Genomic DNA, 15460 nt, shown 5'->3' with positions numbered 1-15460 from the left:
TCCCAGAGCAAGAGAGGAGCCCAGAGAAGTAGGGAGATGGGACTTGAGTATGGCTCAGGACATCAGGACATCCCATCCACACAGACTAGAATGAGTATGGTGCCCTTGGACTGGGCATGGAGGGAGCCCTGTGGGCAAGCCCCCAGCATAGGACCTGGAAGACCAGGGTCTGCAAACCTTTTGGTAAAGGGCCAGAAAGTAAATCTTTCAGCCTGTGCAGGTCACACAGTTGCTGTTATAACTCCTGAGCTCTGTGGGGTGACAGCAGTCGTAGGCGATATGTAAATGATGAGTGTGCATGTGCTCCAAGGCAAACTTTATTACAGAAATAGGCTGCTAACAGATTTGGCCCATGGGCCAGTTTGCCAGTCCCAGTGAAGGCCGTGGAAGGAGTTTGATTCTCCTTCTAAGAGTAGCTTGGAGCCGTGAAAGGGTTTTAGGCAAGAGTAAAGAGAGGCCAGCTCCCGTTGACAATGGCTCTGATGGATCCTACTGTGTCCCCCACCCCTCACCAGCGCAGGAATGATCATTCTGTCCTCTTTGTGATTCCCAGAGCCCTTCTATCTGCAAGAAGAGGGTTGGCCTGGGACCCGAGGGCCTCTGATGTTTGCATGTCTTGGAATCAGAGGCCGAGACTATGCACCCCTCCAGCCCTGCCCCACCACATACCAGCTCTTAGCTCAGCAGGGCTCTCCAAATGCTGGTTCCCCACTTGACCTCAGGGGAAGCAATAACCTGGACTTGGAAATCAAGGAAGTCTGCTGCCCAATTCCAGGTCTTCTGCTTGGTGTGTGTGCCTGTGAGCTATCCCTTCCTAACGCCTAGCTTCTCTTGGAATAATTATAGATGTGCATCCATGAAAGAAAATGGTTCCACACTGAGCTGGGTGTCTAGGAGAGGTTCAGTAAGGGGACTCTTGTTAGAGGAGTCCTTTTTCTTGATCAACTCCAGATGCAAGCAAGTCTAGTGCACTGGGTACCAGGGACTTTGCTCCAGTGAGCTGGGCCCAGTGCCAGGCTCCAGATGCCCAGCTAGAGCTGGAAAGTGGGACTGCGAGGCGGCCTTGGCTCATGAATATTAAGGGTTTCTTAGAGATGGCGATGATTTGTCCCAATTCTTGGGCTGAAAATAACTGTCCGACATCAGGGTAATTACATGGCTTGGACTCCCGCGCAGCACAGAGAGCACCCCAATAATTACTGTGCACAGACTCTGCTTTTGGCAGCTGATGTTTATTTTCTGCTTCAAAGAGAGTCTCCTGGACAGGAAGCCTGTTTTACCACCCACCTCAGGCAACTTAAATCTGCCTCATATGTACAGAACCTTCCAGAAACCCTCTGGGACAGGGTCAAAATGGACACTTCTACTCTCCCAAAAACTCTCTGTCAGGCTTTGAGCAACCTCCTGTGGCTAGGTCTGGGTGCTCAGTGGTTTTTCCTGAATCTCTCAGTGTAGCCCTGAGGCTAGGAGCAGGTCCCCAGAGCTCACCTACATGCAGGAGGGACCTGTAGAAAGAGGTGCACACTATAGACAGGGGTCTGCGGGGGTCAGCACTGGAGGGTGGTGTGCTTTGCTTAGAGATAGCGAGTCTGTGTCCTTGGACTAAAAGAGGGGGCTGCCAATTCGGTCAAGATCGTGGAAGAGTTCATAAGGACTTAGTGTATGCTAGGTCTTACGGATAGAGCCATAAATACCAGGTCACAGTCCTGCCTTCTTGGTGCTCAGTGTCCAGTGGGCAGACAGATCCAATGCTCATAATTACTCAAATAGTCATGTAATCATATTTGTGATGAGGGGGCATATGTGATGAATAAGAGCAACGAGGGTATACAATGGGAGGAGTCTGGGGAGTTTGAGCTGAGACCCAAAAGCTGGGGAATGAGGCAAGTGTATATTAGAATGTATATTAGAAACGAGTACATAGATGGTGGTGCATGGATGGATGGGTGGGTGGATGAATGGCCACATGGATGAATGAGTGAATGTGTGGACAGGTGAAGGATGGATGGATGGATAAATAGATGGACCGATTCATGGATAGGTGGATGACTGATTCTTCTAGGCGATGGGAACAGACTATGCAAAAGCTCCTAGGTCAGAGGAAGGGTGGTGATTGTGGCTGACAAAAAAACTGTTGTGGGAAATGTTTGGAATTTAAGAAATGAGACTGGCGAGGCAGGCAGCTGGGATCGCTGTGTTTAGTTGAGTGAGTTATCTGTTGCAGGGCTCCGGGAGCTGCCCGTCAACAAAGCACCATGTGAATGGTGGCCCTGGATAGATACAAAAAGTTGGTTGGTAGGCAGGACTCACGTCATGCAGGCCTTGTATGCCATAGTAAGGATTTTGGGCATTATTCCCAGAGCAGTTGGGGGCTGGGAGAAGGTGTTAGCAGTTTTTTATGGGGCTAATTTCCATTTATGAAGCAGAATTATCCAATGCAACTTTCCATGATGATAAAAATGTTCTATTTCCACACTTTCCAATATGGTAGCCACATGCAGCTGTTGAGTACACAATGACTGAGAAACTGAATTTTAGATGATGATTAAAGAGCCACAACAGCTAAATGTTGCTAGAAGCTCCATATTAGGTAGTGCCACCCTGTGGATCTGTGTCTTACTGGATAAAGACCTGTCGCATCTAACCCCCTGCAGCTATGCATCTTGGGCGAGTCTGAGGAAGACCTCACATTTTGCTGGGTGGAGGCCTCAATCTCCCCTGCACACAGGGCCTCTGTTCGCACTGAGACCCTGGGTACAACTAGAGCTGTGGTCTGGGAGCTGTGCCTAATGAGGATGGAGCCGAGGGGCGGCCCCCATGCCCACTGATCTGGACTCCCCCCAGTGCTTACCTATCGTCATCTTTTCCTTGGCACCTGTTGGGGTTGCTGACATTTTGTCCTGCGAGGTGGCTGGCCACCTCCCCACTCTTCAGAGCTCACTTCTCATTTTTTTGCTACAGCAGAGACAATTCAGTGGGGAACCATAGCATAGTGAGCCATAGCGTGAAGATGGTGACCACAGTGGGCTTTCGAGGATGTGGATTTGGCTCATGGTTTAGGGGAACCAGGTTGGTGGGGGTGGAGGAGCTCACAGGGGCCTGCACCAGCCTGCCCCTCCCATTTGCAGGGCCTGAACCTCTAGCCCTGCTTCATTGCACCCTCACCCAGGGCCTCACACACAAGCCAGCCCGTGTCCAAGTCCAACTACCTGCCCCAGAGTCAGCCAGCCCTATTCATCCTTTGACCTAGGGGTACAATTGCCCACTCACTGCCCAGTCCACCTTTGGGAAGCTCAATCTAGGTGGGATCCTAGTTTGAGCTTGCATGCAGGCTCAGAGCCATTTAAATAGGAAGGGTAGAGAGGTGGCCCAGAAGAACCATGGGCTCCAGTGGACTCTGTCCATTGATCCCATGGCTACCTCACTCCATGGGGAGAGGCATAGCTGGAGACCAGAGTGGTCCTGCTAAAACTCAAGGACCAGAGCAAGGGAAGGACTCAGTGACCAAGACTGGGAAGGAACCTGCAGGGCTGGTGGACCAGCTCCTCCTATCTTTCCCTGTGCACTTGAGTCCTAGGTGAGCAATAGGGACGGGTAGGAAGGAAGGTCACAGTGGTAAGGAGAGAAGGGTTGTCCTAAGTAAGAGGGATTCGAGCTGCCAGTGGCCTTCACTCTGGCCTATCCCATCTATCCACCATCTCTGAACACACACGCAAGTGCGTGTACACACACACACACACACACACATACATGCACGCACGGGGGTAAGGGCTGGGGCATGGCTCAAGTCCAGAGATGGGGATGGTTGGAACCTCCACTCTCTGTGGTTCAGTGGGGCCAAAGATGGGGTGTCTGGCACTCATAGATGAACAATCTGGTGCAGGGACCCCGTGTGAATAAAAATGGTTATAGGGCTGGGTGTGGCTCAGTGGTAGAGCTCTTGCCTGGCATGCGTCAGGCCCTGGGTTGGATCCCCGATACCACCAAAAATAAAGATGGTTATAGCTGCCAAAGCCAGTCACCTGCAAACCACGCGCCCATCACTGTGCAGAATGCCTGACATGACTCACCTCCATCCGACCTGACAACACCCAAGTGAGATAAGATTAGCACCAGCTGCATTTGACAGATGAGGAAAATGAGGCAGAGGAAGGGAAGTGTTTGGATGGTGCTGAATTTGAACCCAACCCATTGGACTCCAAGGGGAGGTTTCAAGGATGAGAAAGTGCTCTCTCTAGACAACCAGAGACACAGAGGAAGGGCTTGACAGTGATTAGCACTTGTTAGTCTCACCTTTGGTGAGATTTTCCACCTATTGGAAATCCTGGGCCAAAGACCTATGCTCTGGGCCTCAGTTTCCTTATGTGTAGAATGTGGAAGGGGTTAATTTATCCCATAAGTCTTTTGTCGGGAATGCGCAAGGCCGTTTGTGTCGGAATCTGGGGGAGACTGGGTCTTACCTTCGTGCATGCACACCCGTGTGCATTGGGGATCTCACTCCTGTCCCCTTCTGTTGCAGTGCGCTACTTCTTGAAGAATAAGGTTAGCCCCGATTTGTGCAATGAGGATGGACTCACAGCCCTGCACCAGGTAAGCTAGGCTCACTGGGGTTCCCTAGCTCCCTGCTCCCCACCTGGACAAGTGCCCCATTTCCTTGCACTTTCTGGTCCAGAATCCTCAAGGAAGAGGGGCAGAGGAGGGAGAGCCACAGGCGGCCCTTCTGCAAGGTGCCTGTCTGCTTTGGAGATGTATGTGCCTGTCACAGACATGCCCTCAGAGCCCATGTGCACACACACACGCACGTGCGTGCAGAGATGGGCTCAGAGCACAGGGAGCTTTTGTTCACTGCATGCTCACTGCCCAGCAAAGCAAGTGTGTTTGGAGCTTGACATTTGACAAAGGACACTCATACCCACCAGGACATCCTACCTCCCAGGGTGATAAAGATGATTAATAGGCATTAAGTGAACTGGTCCAAGAACTGTGACCACAAGCCAAGTGCTGTCATAACACACACCCTCTGCAAGGGAGCATAGTAGGTCCAGCCCTCTCTGCCTGGGGACAGGCTGCTCTGTCTGTCACCTCCATCTCCTCCATATCCCCTTAATAAGTTCCCAGAATTCAGTCTGGTCCTGCTATAATTTTTTATCCATGCAGCAGCCACAGGGATGCTCGGGTTAATAATCTACCTGAGTTTTCTTAAAGCTCTTTGATGTCTTCTTGTAACACTGGGGGCAAAGAATAAACTGAGAATAACTCCTTGCCATTCTGCTCTGAGCCTACGAGCCCCTGCCCAGCCCTCGGCTCCCTGCCTCTCCAGGCTTGTACCCTGGAGTATTTTCTGGGTTCCTCTTAGCTTCTGTCCACAGCAGGAGCCTGAGGGTGTGCCGTGACAAGAGTGCCCTTTACCTTCTCAGCACCCCCTTCCTAATTAGTGATTCAGCCACCACCAGTGTGACCTTTCAATGTTGCCCTTCCTCCCCCCAGATCCTGAGCCTCACAAGGACACAGCCCGTGCCTCTTGCTCATTGGTGTGTCCCAGTTTCTTTCTCCATGTTGGTATACAGTAGATGCTCAATATGTGAGTGCTGAACTAATGAATGAAGCTTCCCTGAGCTCTGGCCCAAGTTTCTGAGTAGAGGGACTTGAGTGCAACCTGGAGGGAGAGGCCAGGCACCTGGGGCCCTGGGTTGGGGTGAGATGGACAGAGACTGGCCATGCTCTACCCATCAGCCTTAGGGGCAGAGTCTTGCCCTCAGGCCTGCAGCCCAGGGGTTCTCTGTATATTCCTCTTGGCTCCTCTTCCTGTCCTCGAGGGCCTCAGGTGCCCACTCATGGGCAGCTGCCTTGGTATCCCACTGAATCCTGCTCATGGAAACTCTCCCCAACCCCCAGCTCCTGTACCTCCAGGGTGCCTGGGACTGGGCCAGAGTGGGGGGCAGTGGCTGCCCCAGCTTACCCTGGATCAAGCACCCAAATGGCAGCTCCCCAAGCCAGGAGGTGCTCGTCAGCCAGGGGTGTGATGATGAAATATACGGGCTGCTCCCTGGTATGTTCTGGACGTTGAGTCTGTTTTCGTAGAGAACAGACTTCATCAAGGCCTGGAGCCCCGCTGGCCAGCTGTGTGACCTTGGACGAGTTCCTGAAGCTCACTGTGCCCCCATCTCCTCATTTGACAAAGGAATAACCAGTACCCATTTCACTGGGTTGTTGTGAGGCTACCCTGGACACTGGAGAGGTGTTAGTCGGTCATTATTAAAATTTGTCATGTGACCACTTCTCAACAAAGCACTTCACTGTTGTATTTCATTTCAGTCCTCACGACAAACCTCGGAAATGTTATTATTCCCATTTTCTGATTCAGGAGACTGAGGACCAGGGTCTTTCACATGACTTTCTACACTGATGAGAAGGCTCTGTGTATCTGCCCTGAATAGTATCATCGGCCCCAGCCACAGGTGGCCACAGAGCTCTCACAGTGTGGCTCTGGGACCCAGAAGCTAGATTCTGAGTTTAATTTTAGTGACTGTGAGTGAGTCGTGTCTGCCCTATTAGACCGTGCAGCTCGGGGAGGTGAGGTCTCTTTTCTAAGGTCACACGTGAATCGTGGCAGAGGCGGGATTAAAACAAGGGGTCTTAGCTGCTCTGTAGAGGCTGGGCCTCCCGCCTGGAGGCACCATCCCAGGCTTAGCAAACTATCTGGTGGTGTCCTGCCTTTGTCTTGGGGCTCCTGTCACTCTTACATCATGCCCTCGCTTCTTTCTTGCTGATCCTGTGGCTTTCCCAGGACCTATTCCTCCTGTCGATTTCTGAACCTACCATGTTAGGCTCCGAGTTTAGCTGTCTAGAGCTCATGGCCAGTGAAACTCACCCCAGCCCCCACCTCCACCATCACGCTGCCTTGAGTCCCATTCCCAGTTCCCTCTCAGGAGGCATCTGCCCCCATCGCTCCGCAGGCTCCGATTCATTTGTTCAACAAGTTCATACTGGTCATCGACTCTGTGCCGGGCACTCTGCTAGGGATGGGGCTCCCGAGGTTAGTGAGGCATGTTGGCGCACTCCGAGTTCATGGTGTGATGCCACCTCAGGCACATAAATAACAGCACAGGCAGCACGGGCTGTTCTGTCCTCGCGTGGAGTAAGCAGAAGGCTCTGTGGCAGTTTGAGGCTGGGAGCTGATGACCTGTCTCAAAGGCAAACTGAGAAAGGCTTCCAAGAGGAAGGAGCTCTGGGCTGGGTCTTGAAGGCTGAGTAGGAGTTCGCTAGAGAGAAGAGGAAGAACGGATCTCAGAGGGAACAGCTTGGGTGGAGGCATGAGGAGGGGCCCAGCATTTCAAGTCTGGAGGGCGGGGGGTTGATTGTGGCACAAGTAGGATGCAGGGAGCCTCGGGAGATGGCAGGAAGGCTGGGAACAGGGCCGTGGCGTCAGGCTGTTTGGATTTCAATCCATTTCTGTAGGTGGATTTTAATCTTGGATTTAATCCATTTCTGACTGTGCGTGGGATCATGCACCCAGACCTCTTTGAACCAGTTTCCCCATCTATAAAACAGGATGAGAGGGTCCTCACAGGCTCGCTTTGAGGATTAAATGTGGCAGAGCGTGGCCAGAGCTTAGCAAGGTGCCTGGCCCGAGTCAGCTCTCAAAAGCCTTGACTAATATAGAAAACGTGACGTGGCGTGTTGTCGTTACCATTGCTGCCAGGGCTGTTGCTCCTGTTGTCATTGTTAATGTCACCGCTGCTCCGGTACAGCAGAGGAGACCAGGGCATACGGAGAACTCCACGGACCTGGCCAAGGAGTGGGGATTCACTTGTCTTGACAACAGGGAACCTTCTGATGTTTGCAAACAGAGAGCAGCGTGATGAGATGAACCGGGCAGCTCTTTCTGGTTGAGGGTGTTTGGAAGGCGCCAAAGAGAGGCAGGGGGAGATGAGCCTCACCCCGGGCGGTGGGATGGGGCCATGATGGACAAGATGAACCCACAGCTGGGGACAGATTGGATGTGGGAAGTGAGGAAGCAGGGACAATTGGTGGAAAGCCCCTTGCCATTTCCCGCATTGGTGAATACAGGGCCTGCCCACCCCGCCACCTACTACCCTCTCCACGTGGACCCCTGCACTCAGCCCCAACTCAGCCCTGCTTCGCAGGTTCATACTGGCCCAGCCCCTGGGCAGAAGGCTCAGAAGACTGCAGTTCTGGATGTGCAATCCCCTGTCCCTTTATCCTGAGGCTTCACCCCACCCCTATGCTTTCTGCAGTATCTAAGGGTGAGACCTCTGATCCTTCTGTCCCCTGACTCTTGGGCTCTCCAAACCCATCTTCCAGTGATAGCCTGGGGACCCACCCTTTCTACCATGCCTCACTCTGATGTCTTTGGCGCCCTCTGCTGGCCATTCCACATCACTGCATGGTTCTCCTGCCCACCTCGGGCAACACCTAGACCCGCAGGGTCACATCTTTCTCCGCCTGTCCACAGTGGCTGGCTCAGAAAGAACTTGGGTCTCTAACAACATCTGTGCAAATGGTTTCTCATTTCCCACATGTCCCTCTAGCACTGAGCCCTGGCTTTCTGGGGACGGGGGTCCTGTGGTGCTACCCATACTACACCCACATGGTACCCACCTCACACAGGTGCCCCTGCTCCTCCTCCTGCTTCCCATCTCCTCTCTCATTCCCACCGTCACTTCTGTAGGCCAGGCCACCATCATCCTTAACTGCCAACTTCGACATAGCTTCTCACAGTCCCCTCCTAATGTGGGTGTAAACACACACACACACACACACACGCACACACACACAATCTGTTCCCCACATGGAACCAGCAGAGTGACTTTTTTTTTTTTTTAAGAAAGTCTGCTCTATTTTTCTGAGTATAGTTCTCCAATGTTTCTGATTGCACGGAGGACCAAGCCCACACCTGGATGGGCAGGGCTGAGCTCAAGTCCCCTGCTGTATCCCCTACTGGCATCTCTAGAATTCACTGCTAGGGAGACCCTCCAGCCTTCACTCTGCAAAGCAGCCCCTGACATCCTCCTCTCTCCGCCCCCTCTCCTGTATAGCCCTGGCTGAAGTCTCTCTGTCCCCTTTGGAGCCTCTCCCTATTCTGGGGTCTGGAGACTCCTGTGCCCTGTGTTCTCTCTGCAGAGCCGCAGGCTCCTGGGCCTTCCCCCTGCTGGGCTCACCCGAGTGTGGTCACTGTTCCACACAGGTGGGCGCCCAAGTAAGGAGTCTCCTTGCAGAGATGGTTTTAGGATTAGAACCTGCACATGGAGCTGGGTTCTTTGGGGGAGACTTGGTTATTTGGGGGCTTTCCAAATCTGATTCCTGGGTCAGAAGCTTCTAAATCAGAGATTCTAAACCATGATCTGGCAGCCACACCTTGAAGGCCACAGCTGGGAGGGGCCACCCCTCCCCAACACATACCCCCGCTTCAACCTGGGCACTCCTGCTTGAGTTGACCGGTTATCTCAGAGCTCCCTGTAGAATGTTGTTTGGAGAAAGCCTTCTGGGCTTTTAAAACCTTACTTGCATATCAGTTGCCGGTCCAACAACATTCACAAAACACTTCAGAGCAGACAGTTGTTTGTTTGCTTGTTTTTTTTTTTTAACCTTTATGCTTTTATCTTATACCTTAACTTTATTTTGACTCACAAGGAAACTGAGGCTCCAACAAGTGAAGTGGCCTGCCCAAGGTCACGGGCAATGCTTACAGCACAAAAATAGCTGGATCCAAACCCAGGTAGTCGGGCTCCACTGCTCTTCTCCCCCAGTGACATCTTGAGGGGCACATGATGTGTCCCCACCAAGTCCTGGGGCCCTGCCAGGGACTCACCCTGCCTCTGTTCCTCCCAGTGCTGCATCGACAACTTTGAGGAAATTGTCAAGTTGCTCCTTTCCCATGGTGCAAATGTGAACGCCAAGGACAATGAACTGTGGACACCCCTGCACGCGGCAGCCACCTGCGGCCACATCAACCTGGTGAAGATCCTCGTTCAGTAGTACGTGCCCGGCTCTCCCCAAGAGAGACCCCTCTCTCTCTCTCTCGCTTTATTCATTCTCCTCCCTCCCTGATCTTCCTCTCTCCCTCCCTTCCTCCTTTCCCCTTCCCCCCTTCCCTTCCTTCCATCTTTACTTCCTGCCACTCTTTCTTGGTCTCTGTTGGTGCCTGACACATTCTCTCTCTTACCTTTTCTCTGTCCACGTCTGTGTGTCTTTCTCTTTCTCTCTCCACCTCTCTCTTTCACTCTTGGTCCCTCTCAATATTCTCTGCTCTTTGTCTCACTTCATTCTTTCCTCCTTCATCATTTTCCCCCTTTTGTTTTATTGTGGCAAAATACCAATGACATACAACTCACCATCTTGACCATGAAGCGTGCAAGTCGGTGGTATTAATTATATTCCCACTATTGTGCAAACACCACCACCATCCACACCAGAACTCTTTTTATCTAGAAAAACAGAAACACTGTACCTATTAAACTATGATCCCTCCTATTCCATGCCTACCCCCCAAATTCCTGGTCACCCATTCTACTTTCTGTATTTATGAATTTAATTCTTCTAAGAATCTCTTTGAAATGGAATCATATACGATTTGCCTTTTTGCACCTGGTTTATATCATTTGGCATAATGTCCTCAAGATCATCCATGTTGTCACATGTATCAAAATGTTCTTCTCATTTAAAACTGAGTGTGTATGTGCACACATGGGTATACTCATACCACATTCCATTGTGTATGTATGTTCCATTGCTTGTCCATTTGTCTTTTAATTGACACTCTGTTGCTTCTGTATTCTAGCTATTGTGAATAATGTTGCTTTGAATGTGAACCTTCAAATATCTCTCGGAGACTCTGCTTTCTGTTCATTTGGGTATATACCCAGAGGTGCAATTGCTGGACCTATGATAATTCTATTTTTGATTTTGTTGAGGAAATGCCACGCTGTTTTCCACAGTGGCTGTGCCATTTTACATCCCCGTGAGATGTGCTCAAGGGTTCCAGTTCCCTTACATCTCTGCCAACACTTACTATTTTCTGGATATTGATGGTTTACTTTTCGTTGGGTGGTACATAGTCATCATTATTTGTATGAGGTGGTATCTCATTGTGATTTTGATTTGCATTTCACTAATAATTAGTAATCTTGAGCATCTTTTCATTGCTTATTGCCTGTAAAACTTCTTTTGGAGAGATTTCTATTCAAGTCCTTTGCTCATTTTTGAATCAGGTTCTTTTTGTTGTTGAGATTTAGGAGTTCTTTGTATATTCTGAATATGAATCCCTTATCAGAAACTTGCAAATATATCATATTCGCAAACATTTTCTTTCATTCTAAGGGTTACCTTTTTACTTTATTGATGGTGTTGTTTGATGCACAAAATCTCAAATTTTCATGAAATCCAATTTGTCTATTTTTTGTTGTTATTATTGTTATCTGTCCTTTGGTTTTGTATCCAAGAAATCATTATCAAATCCAATGTTGTGAAGTTTTTCTTCCAAGCATTTTATAGTTTTAGGTTCTACATTTAGGTCATGCATCCATTTTGAATTAAATTTTGTGTGTATTATTAGGTAAGGATCCCACTTATTTCTTTTGTATGTAGATGCTTAGTTGCTTAGTTTTCTTAGCAAATATTGTAAATATTATGTTTCTCTATGGAACAATTTGGTATCCCATAGAAAATTAATATTTAAGTGAAATTTTGTTTCTGGATTCCATTTTACTCCCATTGATCTATTTCTCTGTCTTTAAATCAGTACCACTCTTTTTAAATTTTTTTCCAGTACTGGGGATTGAACCCAGGGATGTTCTACAGTAAGCTACATCCCTAACTCTTTTTGTTTTTTATTTTGGACAGGGTTTCACCAAGTTGCTGAGGTTGGTCTCAAACTTGCAATCCTCCTGCCTCAACCTGAGTTGCTGGGATTACAGGAATGTACCACAATGCCTAGCATTCCACTGTTTTCATTACTGTAGCTTTGTAAGTTCTGAAATCAGGAAGTTTGAGTTCTCCAGCTTTGTTCTTATTTATTTATTTAGGATTATCTTGGCTATTGTGGTCCCTTGATATTTCACATAAATATTAAGATAAGTTTTCTATTCTGCAAAAAGCATTCTTGAAATTTTGATAGGAATTGCATTAAATGCATAGATTGCTTTGTGTAGTATCAACATCTTAACAATATTAAATCTTCCAATCCATGAACATGGGATGTCTTTCCATTTACTTCTGTCTTTTAAAAATTTTTTCAGAAATTTTTTTTCCAATTTCATTGTCCAAATTTCTAATCTCGTGGATTAAATTAATTTCTAAGTATTTCAGTCTTTTTGATGCTGTTGTAAATGGAATTGTTTTCTTAATTTTTTTTCAGATTTTTCACTGTTAACTTATAGAAATGCAATTGATTTTGTGCAATGACTTTTTATCTTGCCAGTTTGTTGAATTTGATTATTAATTCCAACAGTTTTTTTTTTTTTTGGTGTGTGTGTGTGGGTGTGTGTAGAATTTTTAGGGTTTTCTGCATATAAGATTGTATCATTTGTAACAAGTATAATTTTATATATTTTATATCTTCCTTTCCAGTTTGGATGCCTTTTATTTTTCCTGCATAATGGCTTTGGCTAGAACCTCCTGTGTTGAGTAGAAGTGGCAAAAGTGGGCATCTTTGCCTTGTTCTTGGTCTTTGAGGAAAAGTCCTCAGTCTTCCACTATTGAGTGTGATGTCTGCTGTGGGTTTTTTGCATATGGCTTTTATCATGTTGAGGTAGTTTTCTTCTGTTTCTAGTTGGTTGAGTATTTTTGTCATGAAATGGCATTAAATTTTGTCAAATGTTTTTTCAGCATCAATTGAGATGATTATGTGATTCTCTTCTTCCTTCTGTTAATGTGGTGTTTTACATTGATTGACTTTTGCATGTTGAATCATCCTTGTGCCCCAAGGATAAATGCCACTTGTTCGTGGTGGGTGCATCCTTTGAATATTTTGCCAAATTTGGTTTGCTAGTATTTTGTTGAGGATTTGCATCATCATTTATTAGGGAAATTAGTCTGTAATTTTCTTATACTGCTTTTGCCCAGCTTTAGGATCAGGATATCATCCTATTTTTATTATCTCCTTTTCTCTTTCTCCATAAATCTACCTTTATCTCCTTTTCTTAAAGCATTGTTGCTATTTTGTTTGTCTTGCTTTTTATTAAAATATATATGCAAACACACACACACACACACACACACACACACACACCTTGGTCTTACCTTCAAAGCCTGTCCACATGCTTTTCTTTAAGGCAGAACTTGTTTTGTGTTTTTTTGTATAGGAGGCACCATACAGCAGTGTCTTTCCCAGGAGTAAGACCATTTATTTCTATACCACTGTGAAGGTCTTTTCCCCCCTGAAATTCTTCCTAGACTTCTCAGATTCTATAATCATACAGAGAAAGCACCTTCAATTTCAAATGTATTCATTTGAATCTAGCTGGTGGGCTTCTAAACTGGGCTAGATTCTGTGCTAGGCATTGGGCACATAGGGGATGCAAAAGTCCTGTGGAGTCAGGCAGAATATCAGGGCAGGGACAAAGCAAGACCAATGGGAGTAAGTGTAAGTGGCCTCCCTGTGACCAAAGACAGCATCTGAGTGCGGGGAGCCAGGAGGAGTAGCTGAGGGAGGGGAATATTTTGCACAAGTCTTGGCAAGCAGCAGGAGCCCATCAGGTGGCTCCCAGAGGTGGAGTGGACGGTGACAGTACTGCTTCCCCAGCTCAGATAGGTGGATTAGCTTGCTCAAGGGCACCCAAGAGCTCAGGGAGGTCACAGCAGAGGACTGAGTATGGCTAAGTCTGCCAGGAGCATCAGGCAGCCACATTCTGGATCTGCAATGATGCTCAGAAGACAGAGGGAGTGGTTCTGGTCCGATTCAGTGGGTCCTCAATGCTGATCTGTATCAGAATCACCTGAGGCCTGGATTTAAAATACATATTCCCAGGCCTCGCCTCCAGAGATTGTTTCAGAAGGGCTGGAGCGAAGCCCAAGGAACTGCCTCTTATTTCAATGGTCCCCAGGTAATTTTGCTGTATGGTGCCCCCACACAGCTGTGCTTGGACACTGCTGGCCCAAAAGTGAATTCTGCCAGGGAGTCCCAAAGCTTTGTTCTGCCCCTGTCCTGGCCAGCATTTTGGGTGGGGACTTAGAGTGAGTGTCTACATATCAACAAAGACTGACATAGAACAAGGAGTGAAAAGAGCTAACACAAGAGAGATCAGAGTTTGAGTCTTGGCCCTACCTCATCCAAGCTATTTGACATTGGATGTGACAGAGTTTTTTGAGTCTTTTTCCCTCCTGAGTGAGATGAGGCCAACAGTACCACCCCATGGGGACTATTATGAGGATTAAATAGGGTGACGTGTATAAAGGGCTTAGAGCAGGCTTAGTTCCAAGCAGGTACCTTGTGATTGGTCCCATTGCTGTTTATATTTTTAGTATTGTCACCAGGGAGAATTTTAATATCTGTCCCTGGGTGCCCACCTGCTGCTTCAACAGAACAGGAAGCAGAGAGAGGTCTTCTAGGACTTTGGTCTATTCTACCTGGGGCCCTGGGATGCCAAAGCCATGTGCATCACTTTGCTGGGTGCCCATGGTGGAGTCATGGATGCTGGGGGTGTGGCTGAGAGGCCAGAGGCAGAGGCTTCCGGACCAACCCTAGCCACACCCACCGGGCCCTCACCCTGACCCTTTCTCTGCAGTGGGGCTGACTTGCTTGCTGTCAACTCTGATGGGAACATGCCATATGACCTCTGCGAGGACGAGCCCACCCTGGATGTCATTGAGACCTGCATGGCGTACCAGGGTAAGGGAGGACGGCATGCTATGAATTGGGCACAGTATCGCAAGGAGTGTCGCTTAGATTAATGCAAGTGAACGTGTTAGCTGTATGCCTGCCTCCTTATGCTCAGGCTGCAGTAAATGTGATAGTTGCTCATTATTATTGTTATCTGTGTGATTAACAAGATAAGGACACGAAAGGACCCTGAAAAGCATGCTATGCTGAAGGGAGATATTGTTCTCATTCCCTGTCACCCACACACGCGGGCAGCCTCAGCTGGCCTTGTCTCCTCTTCGTCAGCTGTGACAATTCAGTAAACAGTCACCATAAAGATATATTTCCATTTGGGAAAATAATAAAAAGTTAAGAACATTTTGCAGGTGCCGCTCTGTGCCAGGCACCAAGCTGGCTGCCAGGGGCCTGGATAAACAAGATGTGGGCTGTTCTCAGCTCACGAACGAGGCTCAGAGAGGAAACAGTGCAGCAATGGGAGAGGCCACCTGCCTGGGTCCCCCGCTCCATGCTTGCCTCTGAAGCGCCTCCCCGTAGACAGGCCTCCAGTCCAGACCTCAGCCGCAGCCCAAGGTCCTGTCTGACCCTGGCCTTGTGTGTCTCCTCAGATCGCTGCAGTTACCA

The 15460-nt window shown here is 48.6% G+C and overlaps 1 protein-coding gene across 3 annotated transcripts in view; it reads left to right on the top strand.

Moving 5' to 3' along the window:
* Window positions 1-15460, top strand: part of PPP1R16B (protein phosphatase 1 regulatory subunit 16B) — a 102515-nt gene that overhangs the window by 70657 nt on the left and 16398 nt on the right. For all 3 annotated transcript variants that reach the window (XM_081289086.1, XM_081289084.1, XM_081289085.1), the window contains exons 3-5: window positions 4520-4590; window positions 9853-9998; window positions 14745-14848. In XM_081289086.1, the coding sequence (XP_081145212.1) occupies window positions 4520-4590; window positions 9853-9998; window positions 14745-14848 (321 nt within the window). The remainder of the gene's footprint in view (window positions 1-4519; window positions 4591-9852; window positions 9999-14744; window positions 14849-15460) is intronic.

Source organism: Spermophilus citellus (genome assembly GCF_964194105.1).
Source record: "Spermophilus citellus genome assembly, chromosome: 4".
Classification (NCBI taxonomy): domain Eukaryota; kingdom Metazoa; phylum Chordata; class Mammalia; order Rodentia; family Sciuridae; genus Spermophilus; species Spermophilus citellus.
The sequence above is the reverse complement of the archived record's forward strand: the minus strand, read 5'-3'. Positions and strand labels throughout refer to the sequence as shown.